This window comes from Zonotrichia albicollis, chromosome 5 (assembly GCF_047830755.1).
Source record: "Zonotrichia albicollis isolate bZonAlb1 chromosome 5, bZonAlb1.hap1, whole genome shotgun sequence".
Classification (NCBI taxonomy): Eukaryota; Metazoa; Chordata; class Aves; order Passeriformes; family Passerellidae; genus Zonotrichia; species Zonotrichia albicollis.
In genome coordinates, this window is record NC_133823.1 from 10,660,643 (window position 1) to 10,675,072 (window position 14,430).

At 38.8% G+C, this 14,430-nt stretch overlaps 1 protein-coding gene across 10 annotated transcripts in view; it reads left to right on the forward strand.

Moving 5' to 3' along the window:
- The window catches only part of WDFY3 (WD repeat and FYVE domain containing 3), a 156,734-nt gene that overhangs the window by 104,002 nt on the left and 38,302 nt on the right, over positions 1-14,430 (forward strand). For 9 of the 10 annotated variants that reach the window (XM_074540765.1, XM_074540764.1, XM_074540763.1 and 6 more), the window contains 10 exons: positions 669-780; positions 1,202-1,392; positions 2,841-2,993; positions 4,582-4,655; positions 4,758-4,919; positions 6,296-6,390; positions 8,454-8,574; positions 9,335-9,552; positions 12,160-12,395; positions 13,627-13,761. In XM_074540765.1, the coding sequence (XP_074396866.1) occupies positions 669-780; positions 1,202-1,392; positions 2,841-2,993; positions 4,582-4,655; positions 4,758-4,919; positions 6,296-6,390; positions 8,454-8,574; positions 9,335-9,552; positions 12,160-12,395; positions 13,627-13,761 (1,497 nt within the window). The remainder of the gene's footprint in view (positions 1-668; positions 781-1,201; positions 1,393-2,840; positions 2,994-4,581; positions 4,656-4,757; positions 4,920-6,295; positions 6,391-8,453; positions 8,575-9,334; positions 9,553-12,159; positions 12,396-13,626; positions 13,762-14,430) is intronic. The other variant, XM_014265834.3, reaches the window with a different exon arrangement.

Genomic DNA, 14,430 nt, shown 5'->3' on the forward strand with positions numbered 1-14,430 from the left:
TAATGACAGAGAGGGATCAAGTGCACCCTCAGCACATTCACTGATGAAACTAAGCTGAGTGATACTATTGACACACTTCAAGGACAGGATTCCATCCAGTGGGATCTGGATGAGTTCCAGGGCTGGGTGGGCCCATAGAAATGAGTCAGTTGGAAGCTCACGAGGTTTAACAACACCGAGTACAAGGTGCTGCACCTGGGTCAGGGCAATCCCTGGTACCAATCCAGGCTGGGGATGAGCAGATGGAGAGTAGTCCTGCTGAGAAGAACTTGGAGATGCTGGTGGAAGTGGGGGCTGGACATGACCCACCCATGAGCATTCACAGCCCAGAAAGCCAGATGTGTCCTGGGCAGCATCCAAAGCACCGTGGGCAGCAGGGGAGGGAGGGGATTCTGCCCCTCTGCTCTGGTGAGACCCCGCCTGCAGTGCTGCATCCAGCTCTGGGGTCCCCAGCACAAGAAAGACATGGCCCTGTTGGAGTGAATCCAGGGAAAACCACCAATGTGGTCAGAGGGATGGAGCATCTCTGCTGAAAGGAAAGGCTTAATCTGGATTTGTTTTATGTTACTCCTGATCACAGTAGGAAAATTTGTAAGTTATGAATTTTAGGCTTGCATAAAAATAACCTCTTCCCTTCAACCCCTGCTGTTTTTTCTTGTTTTCTGCAGCTGGCAATTTCTTCTCATGAAAATGCCACACCTGTGAAGCTGCTACATAACTCAGCAGGACATTTGAATGGACCAGCACGCTCCATTGGTGCAGCTTTGATAGGGTATTTGGGTGAGTTGAGCTCTTAAGAATTATTATGCTTTAAAGTTATTAATTACTTGTCAGTAAGAACTTAGGTCTAGATAGTAAATCATGTGATTGATGAATGTTAATGGTGCATTGTATTTATTGAACATCTTTATTTTTTATGGATTTACTAATAACTTTTTTTTTTGCTTACATGGTCATGGATGCTAGTTTCAGTATATGATTCATTAATATGAAAATATATTCAATTACTTTACCTTAGGTCATAAACTATTGTTATATATTTCCTTTGCTTTCTCTTCTAAGGTGTCATAATTCTTCTAGTAACATTCTTTTTATAATTCAAGTAATGCTAAAATGAAAATTGCTTCCACATTTTCACAATTATTTCTTCCAAAAATTTGATTTGAATATATTTTAATTCATTCTCTCTGTCTGTGCTCAGGAGTAAGAACATTTGTCCCCAAACCTGTTGCCACTACACTTCAGTACATTGGTGGGGCTGCTGCTATTTTGGGACTTGTAGCCATGGCATCAGATGTGGAAGGGTTGTATGCAGCTGTGAAAGCCTTGGTCTGTGTGGTAAAGAGCAATCCACTGGCCAGCAAAGAGATGGAAAGAATCAAAGGTTATCAGGTATGTAAGAAAGGTCTTAAAACAGACTAGGCTGATTGCATTGAATTTCACTGTTTGTCATCACAGTTCCCATGGAAATCTCTTGTTGTGTTGTAACCCAAGTTTCTCTTTAAAAGTTTCTTGAGGTCTTGGTTAATTAGCATAGATGAATTATTTACAATGTCTTTTAAAGGAGAGGGTGAAAAGTTTTTTGCTAAGCCGTTGTGCACATTTAGCTGCATTGCTGAAACTGAGCCTTCAGTAACATCACGAAAGAGCACAACTGTCATATTTGAATGAGGCTTTTCTTGTGATTTTGAACCCACCCCTGCAAGCCCAGGAGTTTGTGTCTCTGATGTGCCAGCAAGAGAGAGGATAAGGATACACAAAAAAAACCCAAACAAGTGAACTCCTAGAAGCATCCTTTTAAAGAGACTGCGTGGATTTTGTAGTTAGTGGTGCTGTTTCCTTTCAAGCTGAAAACATTAATTCTCCACTGGGATGGGGAAAAGGCAATTGGTTGGTTTGTTGATTCGAAGAGGTCTTCACATGAGCAATGTGTTTTATGTTTCTCATGGAGGTTGCTTTACTGAAATGGAAAGTTCTGTGGTTTGGACTGTGTATTTACAAACCTTGAAATGGTAGTGCCTGGTGCAGATACATCAAAAGGTATCATTCCAAAGAGCCTGGTGCAGACCTTGGCTTACTGTGAGCAAACAAGTCTAGACAGTCTCCTTCTTGTATCATGAGTAGTCACTGGATCATCACAAATGACTTTACATTCCACTTGTATTGAGATCAGCAAATAGTGTGGTTTGAGGGAGATTCCCAGAAATCTATGTTTTTTTAGTGTTTCAATGAGTATGGTAAAGATGAACAGGCCAGAATGTTGAGTGTTTAAACAAGTTTGCTTCAGAAGAGACCATAACAGTAAATCTGGCAAATGGTTCTTTCCCAGCCCAGGTTATAAGTTAGAGCACAAGTGGGGATTGCAGTCATGCCTGGGGAACAAAGCATAGCAAGAAAAAAAGAGGCTTATTCATATTTATGTTACTTTTTTTCAGTGCCAGAATACCTCTCATTTGGGCATGCAGGGCTCTAGGCCTGCTCAATTTGTCTGCCATGTCCATGACTGCTGTTCAGGAACATAACTGCTTAAGGATGTTCTGTCTTACACTGACTGACTGCCAGCGAGCTGAGAGCAGTGTGTGTGTCCCTAATCCTCTGGGCCTAGATGTTATCTGTGGTGTAAACAGATGTTTTATGAACTAGAGAGTGTCCTGGATATGCCACTTTTGTAATGAACTGCAATGCCACTTTCAAACTCTTTCATCAAGAGTATCAACCAGCAGACATACTTTAAAGGCCTTCTGAAAAGGGGCACAGGCATTTCATCTGCTCTCCAGCATGCTTAGACAACATTGCTGTGTGCTCATAGGACTAATTCCTTTTCTGTTTACTTGTTCAAGCTGCTGGCAATGCTGTTAAAAAAGAAACGGTCCCTTCTGAACAGCCACATCCTCCACCTGACCTTTTCCTTGGTGGGAACTGTTGACAGCGGACACGAGACATCCATTATCCCAAACTCTGCTGCCTTCCAGGACCTGCTCTGCGATTTTGAAGTATGTAGAGCTGCACAGGAGAGTGGTTCTTGTGCTGGATAGTGATTAAGTCAGATGCTGATAGTGTACCTCAAATATTCAGCAGTAGCAAATTAGGCTGTTACACTGAGAACATCCTATTTGTTATATAGTACAGTGAAGCAGGTGAGCAGCAAAATTACTGCTAACTTTTCCTGCTGAAATGGCTTGAGTCACTGCACAAACAATGGATGGGTGCCACAGGTGTTTCTGCTATTTGTTGTTTTAGAAGTCAACATTCTGTAGTTTTCTGTTCCTTAATTTCTTTTCATCTCTCTGTTCTACTGCAGTACTTATATCAAGGCATGAAAAGTGCTCTGAAAATAAAAGTAGAAGGCAAACTTTCAACATAGCACATGGAAATCATTTTATCATACATCTCCTGCAGGGCTATTAGTAAGGGAGTTAAAATTATGTTTGCCTAACCTATGAAATACTGAAATGTTGTGTTAAAGTAAGGAAAGTAGCAAATTTCAGAGGGAAATGCTAATGCAGTATAGGCTGATAAAAGATTCCCAGAACTTACCCTTAGGTATGTGTTCCTTTGGCATTATCTGTACCTGACATAGACTAACTAAAAGAATTCTGACTCATGTACATTAAAGTAAGAAGGTAAAAACCCTATTACCACTGCTAAGCCAGCTATAAGTTGCTGACTTAATATTGCAAGTCAGTTTTGCACAAATAACTTAATAGACTTAACCATTTCCTTTTTTTAGATGTCTGTTTGAGTATTTCAAAGCACTCCTGGAAACCCTATTTAGGAAGAAAGTCTGAGATTATGGCTGTTGTTTTTTCAGTTTTTTGATTGTTTTAATTATTTACTTTATTCAGAAATCAGTGACCCAAACATATCACTTGGTTTGGATAAATTAGATGTTCTTATTCATGCAGAACAGGGAAATTAAAAGATTTGTTCTCATCATTTTAAATTATAAGATTAGGAGAAAAGCAAAAACTAGAAAGCTTTTCATTTAAGCCAGTTTTATACACAAAAATTGATTTGCTATTGAACAAAGCACAAATATTAGTTGTTCAATAGCATATCAATTTTAAGATTTGCAGCTGTAACCGTGAGCTTTCTGGCTCTTATGTCTTCTATTTCTTCTATTGATTGAACAACTGATACTTTGGGGATATTGGTAAAGAATCTAAATAATTTAAATGTCGGGAATGCTAGGAAAAAAAAAAATCAGGGAAGACCTTGATTTTAATCTTAGAGGAAGGTAGTAAGTTAATTTTATGAAGACATAAACCTTCACCTAGACAAAATAAATTTAGCACAGCCTTGTAAATCCCAATAGCTCCTTTGGAGTCATTGCACTGTCTGTTTAAAGTTTGTGCAAAAAGACAAAGGTGTGTGACCTTTTGTCTATATCCCTTTATAAGTTTTTAGCATGGTACCCTTACAGAGAACATTTTTTGAATTGATGTGTGGTTTGTCATGCCCAGGTAAGCAGTCATGTATATGACTGATTTTAATACCTTCATAACCTTTGATTTATTAATTTTGTTTTTAACCTACAAGTTGATTTGTGTACAAAAAAATACTGTTTTTTCTGTATTTCAGGTCTGGCTTCATGCACCCTACGAGCTTCATCTGTCATTATTTGAGCACTTCATTGAACTCCTCACTGAGTCAAGGTATGAACTGATGGAAGCCTGGTAATGGGATTTACAGGATTAGATGATATTTAGAGGATACTCCAATTTAAAATAACCATCTCATTTCTTTTCTTCTTCCAGTGAAGCAGCAAAGAATGCAAAGTTAATGAGGGAATTCCAGCTCATCCCAAGACTGCTGTTGACTCTTCGAGATATGTCCCTGTCCCAGCCCACTATTGCTGCCATTAGCAATGTGCTGAGCTTTCTGCTTCAGGGCTTCCCCAGCAGCTATGACCTACTCAGGTAGCCCACACCTGGATCATTTTGTCTTTCTTGGTTCTGTTACCTTGGTCAAAAGTACTTCATGGTCATACTGCTGAGGACTGTGTGACATGGAATGCTCATGTACTGATTTTATTTTTTCTCTATGAACTAGATTGAACTAGACATTAGCAATGTATTGAACCCTTGATTTGCATGTGATTTTCAATTTGTATCTGACCAAGCATGGTTGGATGGTCAAACTGGTTTAATATTCTACTGGTGAAAATAAAGGTGCTGAGCAGCCCCTTTTGTTCATGTAAAGCACTAAGCATTCCTCCTGAATACCATTGAATATTATTTGACTTGGGCTAAGAAGATAATTCTGGTTAAAATGCAGTTTTGATTACTGTCTTGAATGTGAGGTTTAGTTCCAGATTTTTTCTTAATCATCACTGTATAAAAAGGTATTTAAGGATGTCAGATATAGTGCTACTAATTCTGACTGATGAAAATTACACTAGTTACTGCAATTCATATGTACAGGAGTATTTGAAATGCTTTAAGAATAGTTTAACTCCTTGATAACTTGATTTTTTTCATCTCTTATTTCATTATAATGGAAATGGATAAAATATTGTGGGGTTTAGGAGCTCTTTGCATATGCATAGTCATGTTTTCAGCTCCTTACTTTTAAGTACAATCAAAGGTATCAGAAGCGTCAACATGAGTATCTTTCCCATCTTTGTTTTAATTATACAGGGAAAAATATTCAAGAATAAAACTATTCATTTTATGCTTAATGGTTACAGAATAGATTGTAGACCAGTGTACTCTGTTCTCCTTCCTGGAAATAAAGAATGAAAAATGTTGCATAACTTGGGAGAAGTTGCACTAGCTAGGGGCCATTTCAGGTTAGCTGCAGAGGAAAGAGGAATATATTGCATCTCCTTTCTTGGAGTGGTACATCAGTGTCTTGTCATGGAAAACCATGACCCTGTGTTACATAACCTCAAGCTGTAGGCATAAATGTTCTTCCAGAGTTGAGTAACCACTGTTTTGATCTACTAATTTTTCAGCTGTAAGGAGTTGAAAATAATGTTTTGCTCTCCTTTAACTTGAGGTGTTCCTTTTACTAGGACTCAGCAGTATCTCCCAGTTCCCTTTCCTGAATCCTAGCATTTTCAGGGTTCCTTATCTTGTCTGCAAGTATTCTATTAATTACTACAAATTAATTTGTGTTTTGGCCAGTGACTTTAAATGAAGACCATTTTTATCAATCTTCAGATGTGAGGAAGCTGACATTTTTGGGTATCTCTCTGTCACTGGTGTCATGGTTTTATATTTAAGGTGAATTATTGATAGATGAGAGTGCATCTGTCATATCAATGAGTGATGTTTTTTCTGTATACATCAAGGTTTGGACAGTTCATCTCTTCCACTTTGCCTACGTTTGCAGTCTGTGAGAAATTTGTGGTCATGGAAATCAACAATGAAGAAAAGCTTGATAGTGGTAAGTGTTGGCAGTACTCAGAAGCAGTAGAATAAAATACATTATATATATATATAAAATACATTTTTGTATTCTGAGCTTGAATACAAAAAAAATGTATAAATAGTGCCATGAACAATGTTATGATATTGTTATAACCTGAGTGCCAGTTAGTGGGGCTGTAGTTTTCAGTATTGAGTGCAAAGCAGAGCAAAACACTTTTTTTTTTGTTTCCTTCATTTAAAACTTCATGATTTTGTTCTCTTTCCTCCACTTGCTCCCTTCAATCAACTGTGTATCTCTGCTTCTTGGTGAAAAAAGGAAAAAAAAAACCAAATAACTGGTTGCTAGGTGTGTCAGCCCTCCAGGTGTGAAAGAAGTGAAAGAATTAGCTAAGACTGCCTAGTAACCTTTTTTTAGGCAAAAAAAAATGTTACCATCCTTCAATAATTCTTACATTGAACTGATTTGAGACCATTTCTACCCTTATTTGCCTTGTGCAATTGCATTTTCAATCTGTCTCGCTGAACAGAAATGTTTTAGTCCCATGGTGAATGTCAGCCAAATGAATAGATGGATTATCCAAAGAACCTCTGTTTCTGCATCTCTTGGGAATATAGTGGGACAGAGGGACAAGTGAGAGAGATATTTCTTCTTTTAGTTATATTGGTCTGGTGTCACAAAAAACAAGGTTTGGGCAGTCTACACATTTTGGAGAGGGATTTTTCACAAGAGCATGTAGTGATAGGGTGATGGAGAATGGCTTCAAACTGAAAGGCAGTTGTTTAAGGTTGGATATATGGAAGAAATTCCTCACTGTGAGGGGGTGGTGAGGCACTGGAACAGGTTGCTCAGAGAAGGTGTGGATGCCCCATCCCTGGATGTGTTCAAGGCTGGTTTGGATGAGGCTCTGAGCAAACAGAGGAAGGTCAGGGAAGGTGTCCCTGCCCATGGCAGGGGGGGTCTTCAAGGTTCCTTCCAGCCCAAACCATTCCATCGTCCAGTGGGATTCATCATTATCGTCCTGTGCCTCACCTGTTCCTTTTTAATAGTTTTGGTTTGGGGGCCTCAAAGATGATTAAATTTGAGCTTTTTAGTGAAAACGAGGGTATTGGGTATTGGAGCGAGATCCTGATTGGTCTTCCCACTACAGGCCATGAGTTTCGTTTCAGTTTTTCTCCCCCATGCTAACAGCAGCCTGAGCTGGGTTTTGCCTGCATAGGGGACTGAAGAACATTGGGGAGAAATTCAAGGTGTAGTAGAAATAAAAAAAGAAGCTTTTGAGGCAAAAGGCATGAGATTTTTAAGCTAGTGGAGTTCACCACTTTTGTTGGATTTCTATAGAAGATCCTTTGAGTCTGTATCTTGTGCACAAAACCTTGGCCCAGAAATTTTCTATTTATCTGTCTGTCTTCATTTTTGCAAAAGTTGCCTCAAGCTGTGCTGCCTTTTTTTTTTTTAATAACATAAAAGCAGGGTCCTCTTTTGACAGCATAAGCTACAGGAAGAGGGGTTTGCAAAATAGCTGTAAAGTTAGTCCTGAGCTGGCATGGTTTGCCTTGGTTGCAGTAAATGTGTTTTTCAACTGATGATGAGCTTGGGATGTGTTGAAAGAAAAGGAGACTAATTTTTCTCTCTCTTTCTTAGACTTGGAGGGATTTAGGAAGTATTAGGGTCACTTCCTTACAATTTCCACATCCCCCCGAACCACTCTGCTTTCAAAATGCAAAATGTTTGTTTAATTACCATGTTTTGCAGTTTTGAGAGAAGGGAGGGATGGGAAGGAAGTGTGACAGATAATGACCACCTCAGTTCAGATTATTGTCTGAGAGGCTAGCTATCATTCTCTTTTACCTGGTCTTCAAGCTGCCTGAAGTCTGTGGGACAGTGGTAAGGAGGCACCAGACATTTCTCAGCACCATATTACACGCTGCTTGCACTTTAGCACAGCTTCCTTGGAGCCTGAGTGGGGGGTCAGGTTGTATTTGCTTATGTATGGAATTTATGAATAGCCTTTAAAATGCCCAAGTTCCAAAATCCTGCTTTTGCCTCTCTTTTTTTGTTTGGTTTTATTCAATATTTAGGAACAGAGGATGACTTTGGAGGACTTGTTTCAGCTAATCTTATTCTACTGCGGAACAGGCTTTTAGATATACTTCTGAAACTTCTGTATACATCTAAAGAAAAGACAACTGTTAATTTACAGTAAGTACAAAAAAACCCTTGAAGCAGAGAAAGGATATAATATTTCAAGGGGAGGAATTATACAGTCACCCTTCAAATCACTAGTTGTATTGCATCATTTTACAGGAAATGTTCAATGATTTATGCAGATGTCACTTAATTACTCTTGGGTATGCTAGTAGAAATGGGATACATTATTAATTTTGTTGTTTTATCTCAACTTCATGTGTGGCTATAGAAAAATAAAATCTGTCCAAGAGAAAACTTTTGATTTTAGAGAAGTGGGATTATCAGCTTCTCATTTGATTGAGATCCACAAGCTTCAGTAGGGGTTATCATTAAGATCATCAACCCTAGAATTCCCCTTTAAATTGCAAAAAACACATTCAAATGTTCCCAAGTAACTCTTCCCATAATAAAAACAAAGAAAGAAACAATCTTCCTTCATTTTTAATTCCAGTTCATTAAGAAGTTATGTGAAAACTTCTTGCTCAAGATGATTTCAGTTCTGAATTCCATATTTGTTATCATAAGTAGCTATTGGAGAAATCTCACGCTATGGAATTAGTTCCAGGAGCTGTATTTAGTCCTTCCTTTCTTCTAAACAAATGCACATAACCTGTTTCATGTAAAGAGTTGTAAAGTGGTATTACTTGTTTGTAGCAAACTTAACTAAGAATTTGCTCTTAAGGTTTTCCCTGCAGTGGAGGACATTGATTTTTGCTGTCTAGTGGAACACTAAATGCTGTAAAATGTGACTTTTATCTTTTCCTTTACTTAGGGCTTGTGAAGAACTGGTCAAGACACTGGGTTTTGATTGGATTATGATGTTTATGGAAGAACATCTTCATTCCACCACAGTCACGGCAGCCATGCGAATTCTCGTGGTCCTGTTGAGCAATCAGTCCATCCTTCTTAAGTTTAAGGAAGGTCTCAGTGGTGGAGGCTGGCTGGATCAGACGGATTCTGTCCTGACCAATAAGATTGGCACTGTGTTAGGTAGGCATCTCAGCCCCTCGAGGCTCAGGGGCTGCTGGGAGCACCTGTGCTGGGCAGTTGAGCTCTGGGTTATTCTGGGGGTGCTGTCTGGCTGAGGCCTTTCTGTTTCTCTTGTCTGTGCTGCCATCAGATGCTTCTGACTTCATTTTCTTACAAGCCAGAGTTAGGATTTCCTAGGCAAAAGGGAGTGGTTGTACAAAGCTGCCTGTAGCTGCCATGACACAGATGTCATTGTAGTTCAGTTTTGGTGCATCATGTGTTGCTAATTGGGTTTTTGTCTTGCCATCAGGGTGAAGTTAAGTGTGTCCCATGGGCAGGCATGGCTGAGCTACTTGCAAAGGAAGCATTGAGCAGCACTTTATGCACACAGCTAATAAAGATGCAGTAAAATTGGCTTGTTTGATTACTTTTAATAGTTATTGTGCAGCATTATATCTGAGCTGCTTTGACTAGTGAGTGCTGTGTCCATCAGATTTACCAGTTTGAATTTTTGCTGTCTCGGAAATTTCTGTGTTCACAGTATAATCTCAGCATTTCTTTTCCTTTCCCTCTCTTGCATTCTTGTGTACACAAGCCCACTTTCTATTAAAGGCTTTTTTTCCAGGTTCTTAAATCCTGTTAGCCAGGTTATCAGACCTTTCAGTTACCCCTTGTGACCTAGAATTGTATATAAGATTTTAGTGCTACAGAGCCCATTTTGAGCATCTTTGAGCTGCCTGAAATATATCTCCAAATGTTTGAAATAACATTTGTCAGCTCTTTATAGAGAGGTGTAGTGGCAATTTCCCACCAACCTGTTTTTTTTCCCAGTCAAAATAAAATAGTGCTTTTCAGATGAATGTCTGTTCAGGCTCTGGTGCAAACTCATTGACATTAAATGAGGGTCTTTCAAAAGCCTCAGTAGCCTTTAGATCAGAGCAGTGGTATCAATAGTTGTTCATTGTTGTAAATAGCTGTTCAAGGAGCCACCTGTCTGTGTTGCAGCAGTACATGATCTGTTACTGCACTAAAAGTTTTTCTGAATTGGTTTACTGTATGGAAGTAATTGAAGTCTTGTTGAAGTGATCTTCCTTCATGAAGAGGGTTCTTCCTGAAATGAAAATACAAAAATATAAAAAATTATTTCTTTCTGCTTTGTATCTTTGATAGGTTTCAAATATAGTATCTTGTTATTTTTTGCTTAAAGAAAACTCTTTTTTTACTGTTTCCCACAATACATCACTTCAGGATATTCAGCTACGAGCATAGCATGGTTCTTTGCATTGCCATGAATTAGGAGGATTAAGGAAAATGGTTTTTCAAAAGCTGTAAAACCCGTGCAAATATTTTATTGTTAAAATAAAAAGCATCTGTTGTTTGGCTCATTCTGATTAAGGTTCTGTATTTTATTTAAGAAACAATTTTGCATATGCATTTCCCTTGCCTGGTTGTGCTTTAAAAACTTGAAAACCATTGGCATTTTAGGTAATAGACCATTCAGTATCTACTTTAAATATCCAATATCATAAACATTTTCTTCAGTCACAAAATCTTTCTAAGTAAGATTCTGATTTACAATTACATTTGAAAGCATTTTTCAAGTTTCTCTGTTTTTCCTATTATACTATCACTTCAGTTGTATCGAAGCTAGGCCGTGGTGAAAAAGATATTTTTAAACTTGAGTCTTGTAACCTGATAGTGACAGATAATCTAATTTTTGTATGCTATGTTTTTTAAGAAATAACATACTGGCTCCAAGATTTCTCATGAAACCATGTATGATGAATTTTGTTGAAGGTTATTGATGGAATTTCTGCAGCTGTGTAGCACAGATTTCATTAATTTGATTCCTGATAGAGGTTTTCTGTTTAAAAAGTCAGTTTCTGGTGGAAAGTGTATCTGTATTTGAGCCTCAGAAAAACCACCTGACCACTGGCAGTGTCAGACCAATGTCTCATAGTGCTGATGTGGAGACTGACCTGTCTTCCTGCTTCTTTCCTTGCTTGAAAATAAGTGCTTTTGCCACCCAGTGTATTTTTTTTTCCTTTAAGTAGGAAGTTGAAATACATAGGTAGAAACATGGTCACAAAAAGTGATTCTGGCAGCACTTAAATAAAATAAGGCTGTTTAAGGCTTACTACCAGCTGATTACTCATTAACAAAATATCTGAAACAAAATGTCTGTGAGACTTCTCTGGACACAAATTAGCTGCCCGTTGACTTAAATGGACCATGGGTTGCTGCTTCATTATATAAATCTGTAACAGAGATTAAGGTGATATTTCGCTCTCAGCCAGCAAAATACCTATTTTCAGAAACCTTGGTGTTTTAAAAGTCAGACGTTATGGTCACAGCCAGAAAATGGATGTTGTGTAAGCAGTCTGTATGGAACAGTCATCTATGTGGTACTGGAAAGCAGTAATTTCCTTTATTTTTTAATTGTTTAAAAAAAATGAGACATCAGAAGCAGAATGGTGTCATGTGTGATAGTCTGTCTGTGCATGTTTGTTCTGTACAGCATTGATTTCTGAGGAGGTTCCCTTTTAATCTCACCAGGTGGACAAGAAGGGTCCTCACAGGTAGTTCCCCCTTAACGTTGCTGCCTTTGTGCCTTGTTTTCTCCCCCAGGGTTCAATGTTGGCCGGAGTGCTGGTGGCAGATCGACAGTGCGGGAGATTAACCGGGATGCTTGTCACTTCCCAGGCTTCCCCGTCCTGCAGTCCCTTCTCCCAAAGCACACCAACGTGCCTGCGCTCTATTTCCTCCTCATGGCCCTTTTCCTGCAGCAGCCAGTCACTGAGCTGCCTGAAAACCTGCAGGTCAGTGCGCCTGTCATCAGCAGCCAGTGTAATCAGGGTGCCAAGGTAGGGATTATCCAGTAAGATGTGAATGCAATTCTGTCTGTCGTGAAAGAAAATAATGAATTAACCAGGCCCTTTCCTTCTCTGCAGCTGACTCACAGTCATGATGTGGTGTTTAGTGCTAAGCCCTTTGGGTTGGGAGTATGTAGAAGCCAGCCTTCTATGGCTTAGCCATCACTGTGGTCCATTTTGGGGTCAAACGAGAAGTAGATCCTTAGTTCAAGCTGGCATGCTGTGGGCACTGAAGGGAATATAACCTTTTACTTACTAGCTTTGGTTGTGAGGTGGGTTTTTTGGGTTTTTTTGTTTAAGAAGTGGGCAGTTGCTGTCTTAAAGAGAGTTCACAGGTTACAAGCAAAACAAGGTTGCTTTTATTTCAGAAAGTCTGTGTGGTTTTGTAGGGAGACAACTCAGTTGTTGCTGAAAAATGTTGGTTGTTCTTATTCTGAACAGGTTATTTTGGGCTTTTTTGAAGTAAGTGAATAGATACTATATGACCTACAACAGTCCTAGGAAACCCCAGGGTAGTGCTTTACGAAGAAAAGCCACACACTCCATTCTAGATAGACAGGGTGCCTATTTAGAATGGATGCAGTGCTGACATCATTATCAGTGCGAACTGAAAAGTAAAACTTCAAACCAGAAGGTGCCTGCCTTCTTTCTCAAGAGGAATACTTGGCGCACATTCAGCACTCTGCTATCATGAGGTAGAGACATGAAACTCACTCCTCTGCCTACAGCATTGAAGTATGACACTGTTAAACTGAAACTAAATTCAGCTACTTAGTAGCACTCTTAATGCTAGAGGTGGACTCTTGGTTCCTTTTTATTTTTAATTGATTTAATTATTTAGACTTGCTGGAAAATACAACTTGATTTGTTTTTGTTGTTCATTTTTTTTCTATGGAATACCGTGTGGGTTTTGCATGTTGGTCAACTAAGTTGATTGTGTGGCACGTGTGCTGACAATTCTTTTGTTTGAAAACATATGCATACTTTATGAGAAGTGAGAAAAAGTGAGAAGATGAGAGTTGCAGTTTCATTAGCTCATGGTTAAAAGAAATTTTCTTCAGTAACATGTGACCTTCATATTACATTTGGCGATAACGTTTGGAGGATGTAAACTGATTTTTTATCTACTGCAAAATGAGTATATTGTATCTGTAATGAAAAGCAGTATACAATTGTCCAGGAGAAAAGGATCATTTCATGTCTTCTGCTTCACCTCTTGCAGTTTGATTTAGACTCCATTTGGACATTCATATTTGGAGTTCCTGCCTCCTGTGGCACTGTTACCTCCTCAATACACAGTGTTTGCACAGAAGCTGCCTTCTTGTTACTGGGAATGCTGAGGAGCATGCTGAATTCTGTAAGCATTGGAAATTGTGCTTGTATTTCAGTATACTGTGTTGTTCAAGTTTTCCACCTGGTTAAAAGCCAAATTAGAAAGGTCAGGGTTTTGTTAGTATCATGGCAAAATTGCCTGTGAGTTAGTCTTGTAATACTTGGGTGGAAAGTGTAATTTTCTTGAGTTTTTCTATGTTACTTTTTTTCCCTGTATCTGTAGAAATATTAGTGGCCACAAAATTATCACTGTTTTTCCACAAAAAGGCTGAGCTTTCTGTTTAGCTGCAGTTAAAATGGAACAAGAAAGCAGAAGAATACAATGTCCTTGTCAGAGATTATTCCCTTTCTTTCCCAATTAACATCATGGGAGAATGTTTGAGACTCTGTATCCCATCTGCTCAGAGCTTTGTGAGTTGCAGATTTCGTTCATGAACGTTCCCCATGCAGAGAAGTCCCTGACTATGAATAGCCCCATGTCAGAAGAGATTAATTTAGTGCCAGAGAAATGTGTCATCCTCTCATCTTTGAATCTAATGTCAAGAGTAGGGAAAGTTGGTTTCTCAGTGGGAAAATTATGTATTTCCTTGAAGCTAGAATGTGTTATCTGCTGAGAATTGCCTCCTGCAGTGCTTGAAAAGCAGTACCTGTTTGATTGTCACCTGTTGGATCATCATGTGTATGTGATATGCTC